We start from the raw sequence: 17,123 nt of genomic DNA on the forward strand, positions 1-17,123 counted from the left end.
TCTATATACAAATTGTCTCCCTTTTTCTTAGCACTATATAAAGTGTAATTATTAAGTACAAATCTAAATAAAATGTCTTTATTGCTCTATGTCTAATTGAGCACCCCTGTTTAACTCTAGTTTAATCTTAATGTTTACTTATCCTGTAATAAAATAAACGTTTTATAATATCAGCTCTGTCTAGTTTTGAACACTATTTAAAGTGTATTTATTAAGTACAAATCTAAATAAAATGTCTTTATTGCTCTACGTCTAATTGAGCACTCTTATATAACTCTAGTTAAATCTTAATGTTTATTTTTCCTGTAATAAAATAAACGTTTTATAATATCAGCTGTGTCTAGTTTTGAACACTATTTAAAGTGTATTTATTAAGTACAAACCTAAATGAATTGTCTTTATTGCTCTAGGACTCATTGAGCACTCTTATATGACTCTGGTAAATTCTATATATTTATTTATCCTGTAATAAAATTACATAAATAAAAATTGAATATATATATATATATATATATATATATATATATATATATATATTTCAGTAAAAAAAGAAATTCTAATAATTATCTGATCTATATACAAATGTTCTCCCTTGCATATATATATATATATATATATATACACATATATTTACTTATTTCAATAAAAAAAATAACTTCTGATAATTATATGATCTATATACAAATTGTCTCCCTTTTTTTAGCACTATTTAAAGTGTAATTATTAAATAAAAATCTAAATAAAATGTCTTTATTGCTCTATGTCTTATTGAGCACTCTTATATAACTCTGGTTAAATCTTAATGTTTTCTTATCCTGTAATAAAATAAATGTTTTATAATATTAGCTCTGTCTAGTTTTTAATACTATTTAAAGTGTAATTATTAAGTACAAATCTAAATAAAATGTCTTTATTGCTCTATGTCTAATTGAGCACTCTTATATAACTCTAGTTTAATCTTAATGTTTACTTATCCTGTAATAAAATAAACGTTTTATAATATCAGCTCTGTCTAGTTTTGAGCACTATTTTAAAGTGTTATTATTAAGTAAAAATCTAAATAACATGACTTTATTGCTCTATGTCTCATTGATTGAATTGAAATAAATAAATATATATATATATATATATATATATATATTTCAATTAATAAAAATAACTTCTAATTATTATATGATCTATATCAAATTGTCTCCCTTGAATATATATATATATATATATATATATATATATGTTTATTTATTTCAATAAAAAAAACTTCTAATAATTATGTGATCTATATACAAATTGTCTCCCTTGAATATATATATATATATAGATTATATATATATATATATATATATATGTATTTCAATTAAAAAAATAACTTCTAATAATTATGTGATTTATATATTTACCAATGATTCTTGCATGTGCTCCATAGTTTTATATAGCTGTGTAGTAAATTTAAAAATTGCTTTGTTTAATTATACAAGACGATTTTACTTTAAGAGTGCTCAATTCATTTATAGAGCTTTGTAGTAAGAGTTGGAAACATTTTGGCAATTATTTTAGACAAATCTACTTCCAGAGTGCTCAATATATTAGTAGAGCTAAATAAAACATTTGAGAAACAGATATGGCATTTCAACTGCATAAATTTATTTTGACAGAGTTCAATACATTAGTAGAGCTAAATATAGACTTTCAAAAAACATGTATGGCAATTCAGCTACACGAATATACTTAAGAGTGCTCAATACATTAGTAGACGAAAGAATAAAATTCAGAAAACATGAAGAGCTCTGCAGTATGTTTTGAAAACCTAAATGTCAATATGTAAGTATAGATATACTGTAAGTGTTTAATATATATATATATATATATATATATATATATATATATATATATATATATATATGACAAGTATTTAAAACAAGTTTCTTATTTAAGTGCCTAATATATTTGAGAGCTCTATGGTAACTTTATAAAACATATTTCAAAATTATGTTAGATAAATTGTCTTTGAGAGTGCTCATTTCTAAGTAGACCTCTGTAGAAAATTTTTGAGACATGTTCAGCAATTTAAGTTCATATGAGTTAATAAATAGAGCTATATAGTGACTTCTGCAAACTTATATGGCACTTATCCTAGACGAGTTAACTCTTGTAGCTGTGCAATACGTAAGTAGAGTTCTGCATTAGTTTTGGGGTATGGTTCTCACTTTATTAGGGCAATAACTTGGACACATTATACTATGGACAAATCCATTGAGGACAACCAAAGGTAACCTGTTTTTTTCCACTTTGCTGAATAAGACTCATCCGTCTTGGTTCACTCTTGGGACATTAAAACAAAAAAGATGAAGAATTAAAAAAAGAATTCAAAAATGTAAATGTCTTTGCAACTCATTCATTTTCACTTTCATAACACAAAAACATCTGTAAAAACTTGATAAAAGAATGCACAAACAATAAAATACAACTTTGCTGTCTTGGAATCTGAAATCAGTAGAAACTTCCCCTACTGAAATTCCTGCACACCTCAAAAAAAAAAAAAAGAAAGAAAAAAGAATCCTTCCCAATGCAATACTTTTCAAGCAATTACAGTGTCAGACTTGGTACTGCAATGACTCTGTAAACTGAAAAAATATACATAATCAAAAATGTTAAGCAAAATTGATTCATGTTAACACCTCTCCCAACACCACAGATTAACTACAAAAATACTTGATAAAGCAAGACACAATTACAAATGTGTATGAAAAAAATAAAAATAAAAAAAATAAAAAAAATCAACCAAGCAATGGCTCATGATTTCCTGGTGTTTGATGGAATGTGAGTAGGCATACAGCCTGGATAATTTTCCAAGGTAAGTGATGATATTCATCATTATTGTCTTTTTGGATTAGTTCAGATATATCTCATAACTATAATTGTTTTATGTATATATTTATATGTCTAGATGTTATGTGTGCTATTTGCATGTTCCCTATAGAAAAAAAGCTACATAAAATCTACAAGTGTATTCTGATGTAAAATTAACCAGTAAAAACAATGCTTGTGTTCCTGATACACCAACTATTTCTTATTAGCATATAAGTTGAATCATGAAATGTATCTCCCTTGCCTGCCTCTCTTTATACCTCTGTATTTATCTAGATCTGTCTATCTCCCTTTTCTTATTCTTTATCCCTATTCCCCGTCTTGCTATCCCAGGTAACAGTAGGCGTCGATGAGGCACATCCAGACGCCAACCTACACGGTGCAGAGAAAGGACAGAAAAAAAACTAAGTCCCGATGTGCGTAGCAGATTAGAAGGCATTTTGCTACGCCTACATGCACCCAACATGGCAGTAGGCGTCGATCGGGCACTTCCAGACACTTACTTACACTGTTTTGAACTTATAAATTTCAATTGAATACTACTTGACATGTGTTGGTCTAGTAGCTCCTCATTTACCTATACCTACGTCCACCCCTGTTTGGACTTAGAAATTTTCAATTGAATACACGTTGACTTGCCTTGTTCTGTAAGATTCTCATCTACATATACCTACATCCCCTCTTGTTTGGACTTAGAAATTTTTCGATTGAATACACGTTGAGAAGGCATGGTCTATAGGATTCTCACCTATCTATACCTACATCCCCTCTTGTTTGGACTTAGAATTTTTCAATTGAATACAATCTGAGAAGGCTTGGTCTATAGGATTGTCACCTATCTATACCTACATCCCCTCTTGTTTGGACTTAGAATTTTTTCAATTGAATACAATGTGAGAAGGGTTGGTCTATAGGATTGTCACCTATCTATACCTACATCCCCTCTTGTTTGGACTTAGAAATTTTTCAATTGAATACAATCTGAGAAGGCTTGGTCTATAGGATTGTAACCTATCTATACCTACATCCCCTCTTGTTTGGACTTAGAATTTTTTCAATTGAATACACGTTGAGAAGGAATGGTCTATAGGATTCTCACCTATCTATACCTACATCCCCTCTTGTTTGGACTTAGAATTTTTCAATTGAATACAATCTGAGAAGGCTTGGTCTATAGGATTCTCACCTATCTATACCTACATCCCCTCTTGTTTGGACTTAGAATTTTTCAATTGAATACACGTTGAGAATGCTTGGTCTATAGGATTCTTACCTATCTATACCTACATCCCCTCTTGTTTGGACTTAGAATTTTTCAATTGAATACACGTTGAGAATGCTTGGTCTATAGGATTCTCACCTATCTATACCTACATCCCCTCTTGTTCGGACTTGGAATTTTTCAATTGAATACACGTTGAGAAGGCTTGGTCTATAGGATTGTCACCTATCTATACCTACATCCCCTCTTGTTTGGACTTAGAAATTTTTCAATTGAATACAATCTGAGAAGGCTTGGTCTATAGGATTGTCACCTATCTATACCTACATCCCCTCTTGTTTGGACTTAGAATTTTTCAATTGAATACACGTTGAGAAGGCTTGGTCTATAGGATTCTCACCTATCTATACCTACATCCCCTCTTGTTTGGACTTAGAATTTTTCAATTGAATACACGTTGAGAAGGCTTGGTCTATAGGATTCTCACCTATCTATATCTACATCCCCTCTTGTTTGGACTTAGAAATTTTCAATTGAATAGAATCTGAGAAGGCTTGGTCTATAGGATTGTCACCTATCTATACCTACATCCCCTCTTGTTTGGACTTAGAATTTTTCAATTGAATACACGTTGAGAAGGCTTGGTCTATAGGATTCTCACCGATCTATACCTACATCCCCTCTTGTTTGGACTTAGAATTTTTCAATTGAATACACGTTGAGAAGGCTTGGTCTATAGGATTCTCACCTATCTATACCTACATCCCCTCTTGTTTGGACTTAGAAATTTTTCAATTGAATAGAATCTGAGAATGCTTGGTCTATAGGATTCTCACCTATCTATACCTACATCCCCTCTTGTTTGGACTTAGAATTTTTCAATTGAATACACGTTGAGAATGCTTGGTCTATAGGATTCTCACCTATCTATACCTACATCCCCTCTTGTTCGGACTTGGAATTTTTCAATTGAATACACGTTGAGAAGGCTTGGTCTATAGGATTGTCACCTATCTATACCTACATCCCCTCTTGTTTGGACTTAGAAATTTTTCAATTGAATACAATCTGAGAAGGCTTGGTCTATAGGATTGTCACCTATCTATACCTACATCCCCTCTTGTTTGGACTTCGAATTTTTCAATTGAATACACGTTGAGAAGGCTTGGTCTATAGGATTCTCACCTATCTATACCTACATCCCCTCTTGTTTGGACTTAGAATTTTTCAATTGAATACACGTTGAGAAGGCTTGGTCTATAGGATTCTCACCTATCTATACCTACATCCCCTCTTGTTTGGACTAAGAAATTTTCAATTGAATAGAATCTGAGAAGGCTTGGTCTATAGGATTGTAACCTATCTATACCTACATCCCCTCTTGTTTGGACTTAGAACTTTTCAATTGAATACACGTTGAGAAGGCTTGGTCTATAGGATTCTCACCTATCTATACCTACATCCCCTCTTGTTCGGACTTGGCATTCTTCAATTGAATACACGTTGAGAAGGCTTGGTCTATAGGATTGTCACCTATCTATACCTACATCCCCTCTTGTTTGGACTAAGAAATTTTCAATTGAATAGAATCTGAGAAGGCTTGGTCTATAGGATTGTCACCTATCTATACCTACGTCCCCTCTTGTTTGGACTTAGAATTTTTCAATTGAATACACGTTGAGAAGGCTTGGTCTATAGGATTCTCACCTATCTATACCTACATCCCCTCTTGTTTGGACTTAGAATTTTTCAATTGAATACACGTTGAGAAGGCTTGGTCTATAGGATTCTCACCTATCTATACCTACATCCCCTCTTGTTTGGACTTAGAAATTTTTCAATTGAATAGAATCTGAGAATGCTTGGTCTATAGGATTCTCACCTATCTATACCTACATCCCCTCTTGTTTGTCTTCGAATTTTTCAATTGAATACACGTTGAGAAGGCTTTGTCTATAGGATTCTCACCGATCTATACCTACATCCCCTCTTGTTTGGACTTAGAATTTTTCAATTGAATACACGTTTAGAATGCTTGGTCTATAGGATTCTTACCTATCTATACCTACATCCCCTCTTGTTTGGACTTAGAATTTTTCAATTGAATACAATCTTAGAAGGCTTTGACTATAGGATTCTCACCTATCTATACCTACATCCCCCATTGTTTGGACTTAGAAATTTTTCAATTGAATACACGTTGAGAAGGCTTGGTCTGTAGGATTGTCACCTATCTATACCTACATCCCCTCTTGTTTGGACTTAGAATTTTTCAATTGAATACAATCTGAGAAGGCTTGGTCTATAGGATTCTTACCTATCTATACCTACATCACCTCATGTTTGGACTTAGAAATTTTCAATTGAATAGAATCTGAGAAGGCTTGGTCTATAGGATTCTCACCTATCTATACTTACATCCCCTCTTGTTTGGACTTAGAAATTTTTCAATTGAATACAATCTGAGAAGGGTTGGTCTATAGGATTCTCACCTATCTATACCTACATCCCCTCTTGTTTGGACTTAGAATTTTTCAATTGAATACAATCTGAGAAGGCTTGGTCTATAGGATTCTCACCTATCTATACCTACATCCCCTCTTGTTTGGACTTAGAAATTTTTCAATTGAATACAATCTGAGAAGGGTTGGTCTATAGGATTGTCACCTATCTATACCTACATCCCCTCTTGTTTGGACTTAGAAATTTTTCAATTGAATACAATCTGAGAAGGCTTGGTCTATAGGATTGTCACCTATCTATACCTACATCCCCTCTTGTTTGGACTTAGAATTTTTCAATTAAATACACGTTGAGAAGGCTTGGTCTATAGGATTCTCACCGATCTATACCTACATCCCCTCTTGTTTGGACTTAGAATTTTTCAATTGAATACACGTTGAGAAGGCTTGGTCTATAGGATTCTCACCTATCTATACCTACATCCCCTCTTGTTTGGACTTAGAAATTTTTCAATTGAATACAATCTGAGAATGCTTGGTCTATAGGATACTCACCTATCTATACCTACATCACCTCTTGTTTGGACTTAGAAATTTTTCAATTGAATAGAATCTGAGAAGGCTTGGTCTATAGGATTCTCACCTATATATACTTACATCCCCTCTTGTTTGGACTAAGAAATTTTTCAATTGAATACAATCTGAGAAGGCTTGGTCTATAGGATTCTCACCTCTTGTTTGGACTTAGAATTTTTCAATTGAATACAATCTGAGAAGGCTTGGTCTATAGGATTCTCACCTATCTATACCTACATCCCCTCTTGTTTGGACTTAGAATTTTCAATTGAATACAATCTGAGAAGGCTTGGTCTATAGGATTCTTACCTATCTATACCTACATCACCTCTTGTTTGGACTTAGAAATTTTCAATTGAATAGAATCTGAGAAGGCTTGGTCTATAGGATTCTCACCTATATATACTTACATCCCCTCTTGTTTGGACTAAGAAATTTTTCAATTGAATACAATCTGAGAAGGCTTGGTCTATAGGATTCTCACCTCTTGTTTGGACTTAGAATTTTTCAATTGAATACAATCTGAGAAGGCTTGATCTATAGGATTCTCACCTATCTATACCTACATCCCCTCTTGTTTGGACTTAGAAATTTTAAATTGAATAGAATCTGAGAAGGCTTGGTCTATAGGATTCTCACCTATCTATACCTACATCCCCTCTTGTTTGGACTTCGAATTTTTCAATTGAATACACGTTGAGAAGGCTTGGTCTATAGGATTCTCACCTATCTATACCTACATCCCCTCTTGTTTGGACTTCGAATTTTTCAATTAAATACACGTTGAGAAGGCTTGGTCTATAGGATTGTCACCTATCTATACCTACATCCCCTCTTGTTTACACTTAGAAATTTTTCAATTGAATACAATCTGAGAAGGCTTGGTCTATAGGATTGTCACCTATCTATACCTACATCCCCTCTTGTTTGGACTTCGAATTTTTCAATTGAATACACGTTGAGAAGGCTTGGTCTATAGGATTCTCACCTATCTATACCTACATCCCCTCTTGTTTGGACTTAGAATTTTTCAATTGAATACACGTTGAGAAGGCTTGGTCTATAGGATTCTCACCTATCTATACCTACATCCCCTCTTGTTTGGACTTCGAATTTTTCAATTGAATAGAATCTGAGAAGGCTTGGTCTATAGGATTGTCACCTATCTATACCTACATCCCCTCTTGTTTGGACTTAGAATTTTTCAATTAAATACACGTTGAGAAGGCTTGGTCTATAGGATTCTCACCGATCTATACCTACATCCCCTCTTGTTTGGACTTAGAATTTTTCAATTGAATACACGTTGAGAAGGCTTGGTCTATAGGATTCTCACCTATCTATACCTACATCCCCTCTTGTTTGGACTTAGAAATTTTTCAATTGAATACAATCTGAGAATGCTTGGTCTATAGGATTCTCACCTATCTATACCTACATCACCTCTTGTTTGGACTTAGAAATTTTTCAATTGAATACAATCTGAGAAGGCTTGGTCTATAGGATTGTCACCTATCTATACCTACATCCCCTCTTGTTTGGACTTCGAATTTTTCAATTGAATACACGTTGAGAAGGCTTGGTCTATAGGATTCTCACCTATCTATACCTACATCCCCTCTTGTTTGGACTTAGAATTTTTCAATTGAATACACGTTGAGAAGGCTTGGTCTATAGGATTCTAACCTATCTATACCTACATCCCCTCTTGTTTGGACTTCGAATTTTTCAATTGAATAGAATCTGAGAAGGCTTGGTCTATAGGATTGTCACCTATCTATACCTACATCCCCTCTTGTTTGGACTTAGAATTTTTCAATTAAATACACGTTGAGAAGGCTTGGTCTATAGGATTCTCACCGATCTATACCTACATCCCCTCTTGTTTGGACTTAGAATTTTTCAATTGAATACACGTTGAGAAGGCTTGGTCTATAGGATTCTCACCTATCTATACCTACATCCCCTCTTGTTTGGACTTAGAAATTTTTCAATTGAATACAATCTGAGAATGCTTGGTCTATAGGATTCTCACCTATCTATACCTACATCACCTCTTGTTTGGACTTAGAAATTTTTCAATTGAATACAATCTGAGAAGGCTTGGTCTATAGGATTGTCACCTATCTATACCTACATCCCCTCTTGTTTGGACTTAGAATTTTTCAATTGAATACAATCTGAGAAGGCTTGGTCTATAGGATTCTTACCTATCTATACGTACATCACCTCTTGTTTGGACTTGGAAATTTTTCAATTGAATACAATCTGAGAAGGCTTGGTCTATAGGATTCTCACCTATCTATACCTACATCCCCTCTTGTTTGGACTTAGAAATTTTAAATTGAATAGAATCTGAGAAGGCTTGGTCTATAGGATTCTCACCTATCTATACCTACATCCCCTCTTGTTTGGACTTCGAATTTTTCAATTGAATACACGTTGAGAAGGCTTGGTCTATAGGATTCTCACCTATCTATACCTACATCCCCTCTTGTTTGGACTTAGAATTTTTCAATTGAATACACGTTGAGAAGGCTTGGTCTATAGGATTCTCACCTATCTATACCTACATCCCCTCTTGTTTGGACTTCGAATTTTTCAATAAAATACACGTTGAGAAGGCTTGGTCTATAGGATTCTCACCTATCTATACCTACATCCCCTCTTGTTTGGACTTAGAAATTTTTCAATTGAATACAATCTGAGAAGGCTTGGTCTATAGGATTGTCACCTATCTATACCTACATCCCCTCTTGTTTGGACTTCGAATTTTTCAATTGAATACACGTTGAGAAGGCTTGGTCTATAGGATTCTCACCTATCTATACCTACATCCCCTCTTGTTTGGACTTAGAATTTTTCAATTGAATACACGTTGAGAAGGCTTGGTCTATAGGATTCTCACCTATCTATACCTACATCCCCTCTTGTTTGGACTTAGAATTTTTCAATTGAATAGAATCTGAGAAGGCTTGGTCTATAGGATTGTCACCTATCTATACCTACATCCCCTCTTGTTTGGACTTAGAATTTTTCAATTAAATACACGTTGAGAAGGCTTGGTCTATAGGATTCTCACCGATCTATACCTACATCCCCTCTTGTTTGGACTTAGAATTTTTCAATTGAATACACGTTGAGAAGGCTTGGTCTATAGGATTCTCACCTATCTATACCTACATCCCCTCTTGTTTGGACTTAGAAATTTTTCAATTGAATACAATCTGAGAATGCTTGGTCTATAGGATTCTCACCTATCTATACCTACATCACCTCTTGTTTTGACTTAGAAATTTTTCAATTGAATACAATCTGAGAAGGCTTGGTCTATAGGATTGTCACCTATCTATACCTACATCCCCTCTTGTTTGGACTTAGAATTTTTCAATTGAATACAATCTGAGAAGGCTTGGTCTATAGGATTCTTACCTATCTATACCTACATCACCTCTTGTTTGGACTTAGAAATTTTCAATTGAATAGAATCTGAGAAGGCTTGGTCTATAGGATTCTCACCTATCTATACTTACATCCCCTCTTGTTTGGACTAAGAAATTTTTCAATTGAATACAATCTGAGAAGGCTTGGTCTATAGGATTCTCACCTCTTGTTTGGACTTAGAATTTTTCAATTGAATAGAATCTGAGAAGGCTTGGTCTATAGGATTCTCACTTATCTATACCTACATCCCCTCTTGTTTGGACTTAGAAATTTTTCAATTGAATAAAATCTGAGAAGGCTTTGTCTTATAGGATTGTCACCTATCTATACCTACATCCCCTCTTGTTTGGACTTCGAATTTTTCAATTGAATACACGTTGAGAAGGCTTGGTCTATAGGATTCTCACCTATCTATACCTACATCCCCTCTTGTTTGGACTTGGAAATTTTTCAATTGAATACAATCTGAGAAGGCTTGGTCTATAGGATTGTCACCTATCTATACCTACATCCCCTCTTGTTTGGACTTAGAAATTTTTTAATTGAATACAATCTGAGAATGCTTGGTCTATAGGATTGTCACCTATCTATACCTACATCCCCTCTTGTTTGGACTTAGAATTTTTCAATTGAATACAATCTGAGAAGGGTTGGTCTATAGGATTCTTACCTATCTATACCTACATCACCTCTTGTTTGGACTTAGAAATTTTCAATTGAATAGAATCTGAGAAGGCTTGGTCTATAGGATTCTCACCTATCTATACTTACATCCGCTCTTGTTTGGACTTAGAAATTTTTCAATTGAATAGAATCTGAGAAGGCTTGGTCTATAGGATTGTCACCTATCTATACCTACATCCCCTCTTGTTTGGACTTAGAATTTTTCAATTGAATACACGTTGAGAAGGCTTGGTCTATAGGATTCTCACCGATCTATACCTACATCCCCTCTTGTTTGGACTTAGAATTTTTCAATTGAATACACGTTGAGAAGGCTTGGTCTATAGGATTCTCACCTATCTATACCTACATCCCCTCTTGTTTGGACTTAGAAATTTTTCAATTGAATACAATCTGAGAATGCTTGGTCTATAGGATTCTCACCTATCTATACCTACATCCCCTCTTGTTTGGACTTAGAAATTTTTCAATTGAATACAATCTGAGAAGGCTTGGTCTATAGGATTGTCACCTATCTATACCTACATCCCCTCTTGTTTGGACTTAGAATTTTTCAATTGAATACAATCTGAGAAGGCTTGGTCTATAGGATTCTTACCTATCTATACCTACATCACCTCTTGTTTGGACTTAGAAATTTTCAATTGAATAGAATCTGAGAAGGCTTGGTCTATAGGATTCTCACCTATCTATACTTACATCCCCTCTTGTTTGGACTAAGAAATTTTTCAATTGAATACAATCTGAGAAGGCTTGGTCTATAGGATTCTCACCTATCTATACCTACATCCCCTCTTGTTTGGACTTAGAATTTTTCAATTGAATACAATCTGAGAAGGGTTGGTCTATAGGATTGTCACCTATCTATACCTACATCCCCTCTTGTTTGGACTTAGAAATTTTTTAATTGAATACAATCTGAGAAGGCTTGGTCTATAGGATTCTTACCTATCTATACCTACATCACCTCTTGTTTGGACTTAGAAATTTTCAATTGAATAGAATCTGAGAAGGCTTGGTCTATAGGATTCTCACCTATCTATACTTACATCCCCTCTTGTTTGGACTTAGAAATTTTTCAATTGAATACAATCTGAGAAGGCTTGGTCTATAGGATTCTCACCTATCTATACCTACATCCCCTCTTGTTTGGACTTAGAATTTTTCAATTGAATACAATCTGAGAAGGCTTGGTCTATAGGATTCTCACCTATCTATACCTACATCCCCTCTTGTTTGGACTTAGAAATTTTTCAATTGAATACAATCTGAGAAGGGTTGGTCTATAGGATTGTCACCTATCTATACCTACATCCCCTCTTGTTTGGACTAAGAAATTTTTCAATTGAATACAATCTGAGAAGGGTTGGTCTATAGGATTGTCACCTATTTATACCTACATCCCCTCTTGTTTGGACTTAGAATTTTTCAATTGAATACAATCTGAGAAGGCTTGGTCTATAGGATTCTCACCTATCTATACCTACATCCCCTCTTGTTTGGACTTAGAAATTTTTCAATTGAATACAATCTGAGAAGGCTTGGTCTATAGGATTGTCACCTATCTATACCTACATCCCCTCTTGTTTGGACTTAGAAATTTTTAATTGAATACAATCTGAGAAGGCTTGGTGACTGACTTGATCTCTGACTAAAATAAGAAACTATAATATGGAGAAATGTCCTTTGTTTATGACGTCAGAAGTGTGTTTTTCAAACGTGACCAATTTCATGTGGCTTTACATGTTTGTCCAACACACTTTTGACAAACAAAAGGATCCTCAATTCTAATCTAACTAATTTTAAACAATATAATTTAATTTGCATTGTTCATTCTTTTACTGACATATTTAATATTCTGGTTTCTGAAAGAATTAACAATAGACTTAATTTCTAACATTCCATTTCTTAACTTTGCCTACAGGGTTCGATTCTAATCTCATTTTTCTTATCCAATATTCTTCTTATTTACATGTACTAAAAATCTATCTACATATAAAAGTGAGAATGTGTGTGTGTGTGCGTGTATGTGTATGTGTGTGTTTGTGTGTGTGTGTGTGTTTATGTGTGTGTGTTTGTGTTTTTGTATGTGTATGTATGTGTGTGTTTGTGTGTGTGTGTGTGAGGACAACTCTAAACCTATATACTCAATGAATTTTTCTGTTTTTAATAAATAAGAATTCTGCACGAATTAAAATTTAATATTTATGGGCATTTTACAACCGGGCAATGCCGGGTGATTTGCTAATAATAATAAAAAGGAAAGGAAACAGTAATATATACGCAAGTTTCATTGCATAAAAAAAGTGGCGACGGCTTAAACTTAATAATAACTGATAATAAATATATTTTTTGTTTGTTTTCTTATATTTTAAGAAAGTAATTCCCCACACCATGGTTTCCACCAGCCGTTGCCTTGTACCTTTACTCTATTACAACGTCATCCATATACACCAGACTGCGCTTTTAGTGACTTGTGAAGCTTTTCGGGGAGACGAATCGATTCTGCAAAGTGGTATGTATAATTTCCTTATTTATTCTAAAAATGTACATAATTTTTAATCTTCCGTCTCTACTATTTACCTAGTATTTTATCTGTTATGCCATGGATCTGTGCAAATTTCCGAGTTTAACAGTTAAAAAAGAACATAACCGTTTCTTTAGCACTTGCACTCATACTACAAATGTTATCTTTCTTTCAAAACAAATTATTATTATTTCCAACCAACAATATATTTTCAGACGGGCCACAATGTGTTGAATTCTACTAGTGCCTAATAAATTGTGATGAATTAATAACAAGAATTGCCATAGTATAGCATCTTTATTAGACATAAAATTACTTGATGTAATGGGCGGTAGCCATAGTATATATTAATGAGAGAGTAAAAACTCCATCACCTTTCTCTTAAGAAAAAATAAATATTTATCCTAATCGAATACTGAAAGCGATTAATGCGATTAAAATTAAACATTTCTTTATCATAATCATCATCATCATCAACGGCATCATCATCACATACAATGAAACAGGTGATTATTGTTGACATTGGTTTCCCCGATATTTTACTCGTCAGAATTCTTTCTAGAAAGACATTCAGTACCTGAAGGTTGCCAACATCTGAAATGAAAGTGATTTTGTGAAACGAATCAGATTCGAACTTGAAACACCCAGGTCGTCAGTCTGTGCCGTTCACCTCTTGACCACCATCACGTGATTTGATAGAATGTCACCCCTCTTCTTTGTTAAAGCAGGTGCTGATTCTTTTTTTTTCAGGCAGATTTCAATCTAACCAAACGTATACTATGGATGCTGGCAAAAAACAACCCTCCATACTTTAAGATGGGAGGAGGATTGTTTGATACAGTTACATAAATGTTATATTAATGCTGTGTGTTATGTTCGGATCGTCGGGGCAACAAAAGAATTGAACCATAAAACTGTGTTGAGCATTTTTTACAATTAAAACTGTAAATTTAATTTTTTATAATTAAAACTGTGTTGAGCATTATTTTAGAATTAAAACTGTGTTCAGCATTTTTTTACAATTTAAACTTTGTTGAGCATTTTTTTACAATTAAAACTGTGTTGAGCATTTTTTTACAATTAAAACTGTGTTGCGCATTTTTTACAATTAAAACTGTGTTGAGCTTTTTTTGGAATTAAACCTATGTTAAGCATTTTTTATAATCAAAACTGTGTTGAGCATTTTTTTAGAATTAAAACTATGTTGAGCAATTTTTACAATTAAAATTGTGTTGAGCATTTTTTACAATTAAAACGGTGTTAAGCATTTTTTAGAATTAAAACTGTGTTGAGCATTTTTTTAGAATTAAAACTGTGTTGAGCAGCTTTTACAATTAAAACTGTGTTAAGCATTTTTTTCAATTAAAACTGTGTTGAGCATTTTTACAATTGATCTGACTGCAAGACGACACATTCGAACAAAACAAAGATGGCCACAGGTAATGAAGTTGGTATGACAATTTTCACCGCCCACTAAAAGAGTGATTGCGTGATGAATAGTGACTCAAAGGTTGAGCAATCTCTAACTACATTGGTAGCTAGGAGAATACAAGACAACCTGTGGGAAATCTATGATAAGCAGATCAGTTGCCCTACTCAGGCTTGATAGACGTCTTATAGCAGCCAATCTTCAAATAAATTGTAAGACTACCTCCTATGATAATATCTAACAAAAAATCGTCTAAAAAAAGGAAACTAAGCCCCTTCTATAAACAACAAATTCTATATAGTTATTAGATTTCTTAAGCAATCAAAAACACACAAAAGTTATAATCTGTTAACTTAAAATGATTGCTTTAAGCTAAATTGATGGCTGAATATGGTTAAATGTTTATTAATTTTTTGCATTAAATATTAATCCCTAATAATTAATTTGTGCTCAGTCTTGTTTTAAATACTAATCCGTATTAATTCCTAACTGTGAATCGAATGGATACCATAATACTTAGTTCACTGCACCCTATCATAACAAATATTCATAAAAAATTTCAGTTAAATCAACTTAGTAGTTTTTAATAAAACCTTGAACGTAAATGTGATGTTGTGGTGCCTAATAACTATTAATCCTAACTCTGCATCAACCAGATACCATGACACTTAGTTCATTGCACATTATCATAAGAAAATTCCATACAAAATTACAGCCAGATCGGCCCAGTAGTTTTTGAGAAAAAGTAGAACGGACAGACAGCAGACTAAGAGAAATATAATATAGCGTTGTATGGCATATGCAACAGTTTAAATGTAATGTAAACCAACATCTTTTGTTTTTTGGTATCCCTCACAATAGCCGTGAATAATAATAATACTAATAATACTAATACTACTAATAATGATAATAATAATGAAAATGTCAATGATCATGCGTAGTAGTTATAATAATAATAATAATAATAATAATAATAATAACAAAAGTAAAACCACTAATAATCATAACAATCTTAGTATTAATAGTAACAAATTTAGTAATAATAATAATGATAAAAAAAGCGGTAATAAAAATGGCAATGAAATAATAAATAACAATCATAAAGATACTAATATATATACGCCCCGTTTATATATATATATATATATATATATATATATATATATATATATATATATATATATATAGTAATTTATAAAATATATATGGCGATTAAGCTACACTGAATATTCTGCGTTTCATCCAACTATAGGATTCGTCAGGCTTATATATGCCCCGTTATATATATATATATATATATATATATATATATATATATATATGTGTGTGTGTGTGTGTGTGTTTGTGTGTTTTCTTTTTTATTCTCTTTCCCTTTCTGTATATATATATGCATATATATATATTTATATATATATATGCATATATATATATATATATATATATATATATATATATATATATATATATATATATATATGATAAATTCCACAGGGCGAAACTCAAGTCTTGGACTTCCGGTTCTTTGACTGTCATGGCTCTTGTGGGCTTCGACGTTGTTTGGCTGTGGAATTTATTATATACAATCTCTTACATTCTGAAAATCATATATATATATATATATATATATATATATATATATATATTCTTTACTTTTTATTATTATTTGATTCAATATATAATTTCAGCTGAGTCAATAACTAAATTGAAGATTGAAAAATTTGCATCGTGCGTTTACAAAATTGCAACACCTTGTACGGCAATCGAATACAATATTGAATGCTTCAATGACGGGGTAAGTACACCGACTTTCTTTAGTTTAAAGGACAAAATCGCCACCACTACCACTACCACCACCACCAACAACAACAACAACACGCCCGCTATACATGGCTTTCATTGATTAACATTTAATCT

General features: G+C 32.9%; 1 protein-coding gene across 3 annotated transcripts in view; it reads left to right on the plus strand.

The window, feature by feature from the left end:
* Positions 1-17,123, plus strand: part of LOC145248974 (uncharacterized) — a 53,998-nt gene that overhangs the window by 6,312 nt on the left and 30,563 nt on the right. Inside the window, exons 1-3 of one of the 3 annotated variants that reach the window (XM_080110789.1) lie at positions 1,925-2,851; positions 13,634-13,768; positions 16,895-17,001. In XM_080110789.1, coding sequence (XP_079966915.1) covers positions 13,648-13,768; positions 16,895-17,001 — 228 coding nt within the window. In that variant the 5' untranslated portion in view covers positions 1,925-2,851; positions 13,634-13,647. Of the gene's footprint in view, positions 1-1,924; positions 2,852-13,629; positions 13,769-16,894; positions 17,002-17,123 lie in introns of those variants that run through there. The other 2 variants (XM_080110788.1, XM_080110787.1) reach the window with 2 other exon arrangements.

The sequence above is a fragment of the Euprymna scolopes genome, chromosome 27, assembly GCF_053919585.1.
Source record: "Euprymna scolopes isolate OS-2025 chromosome 27, ASM5391958v1, whole genome shotgun sequence".
Taxonomy (NCBI): Eukaryota; Metazoa; Mollusca; class Cephalopoda; order Sepiida; family Sepiolidae; genus Euprymna; species Euprymna scolopes.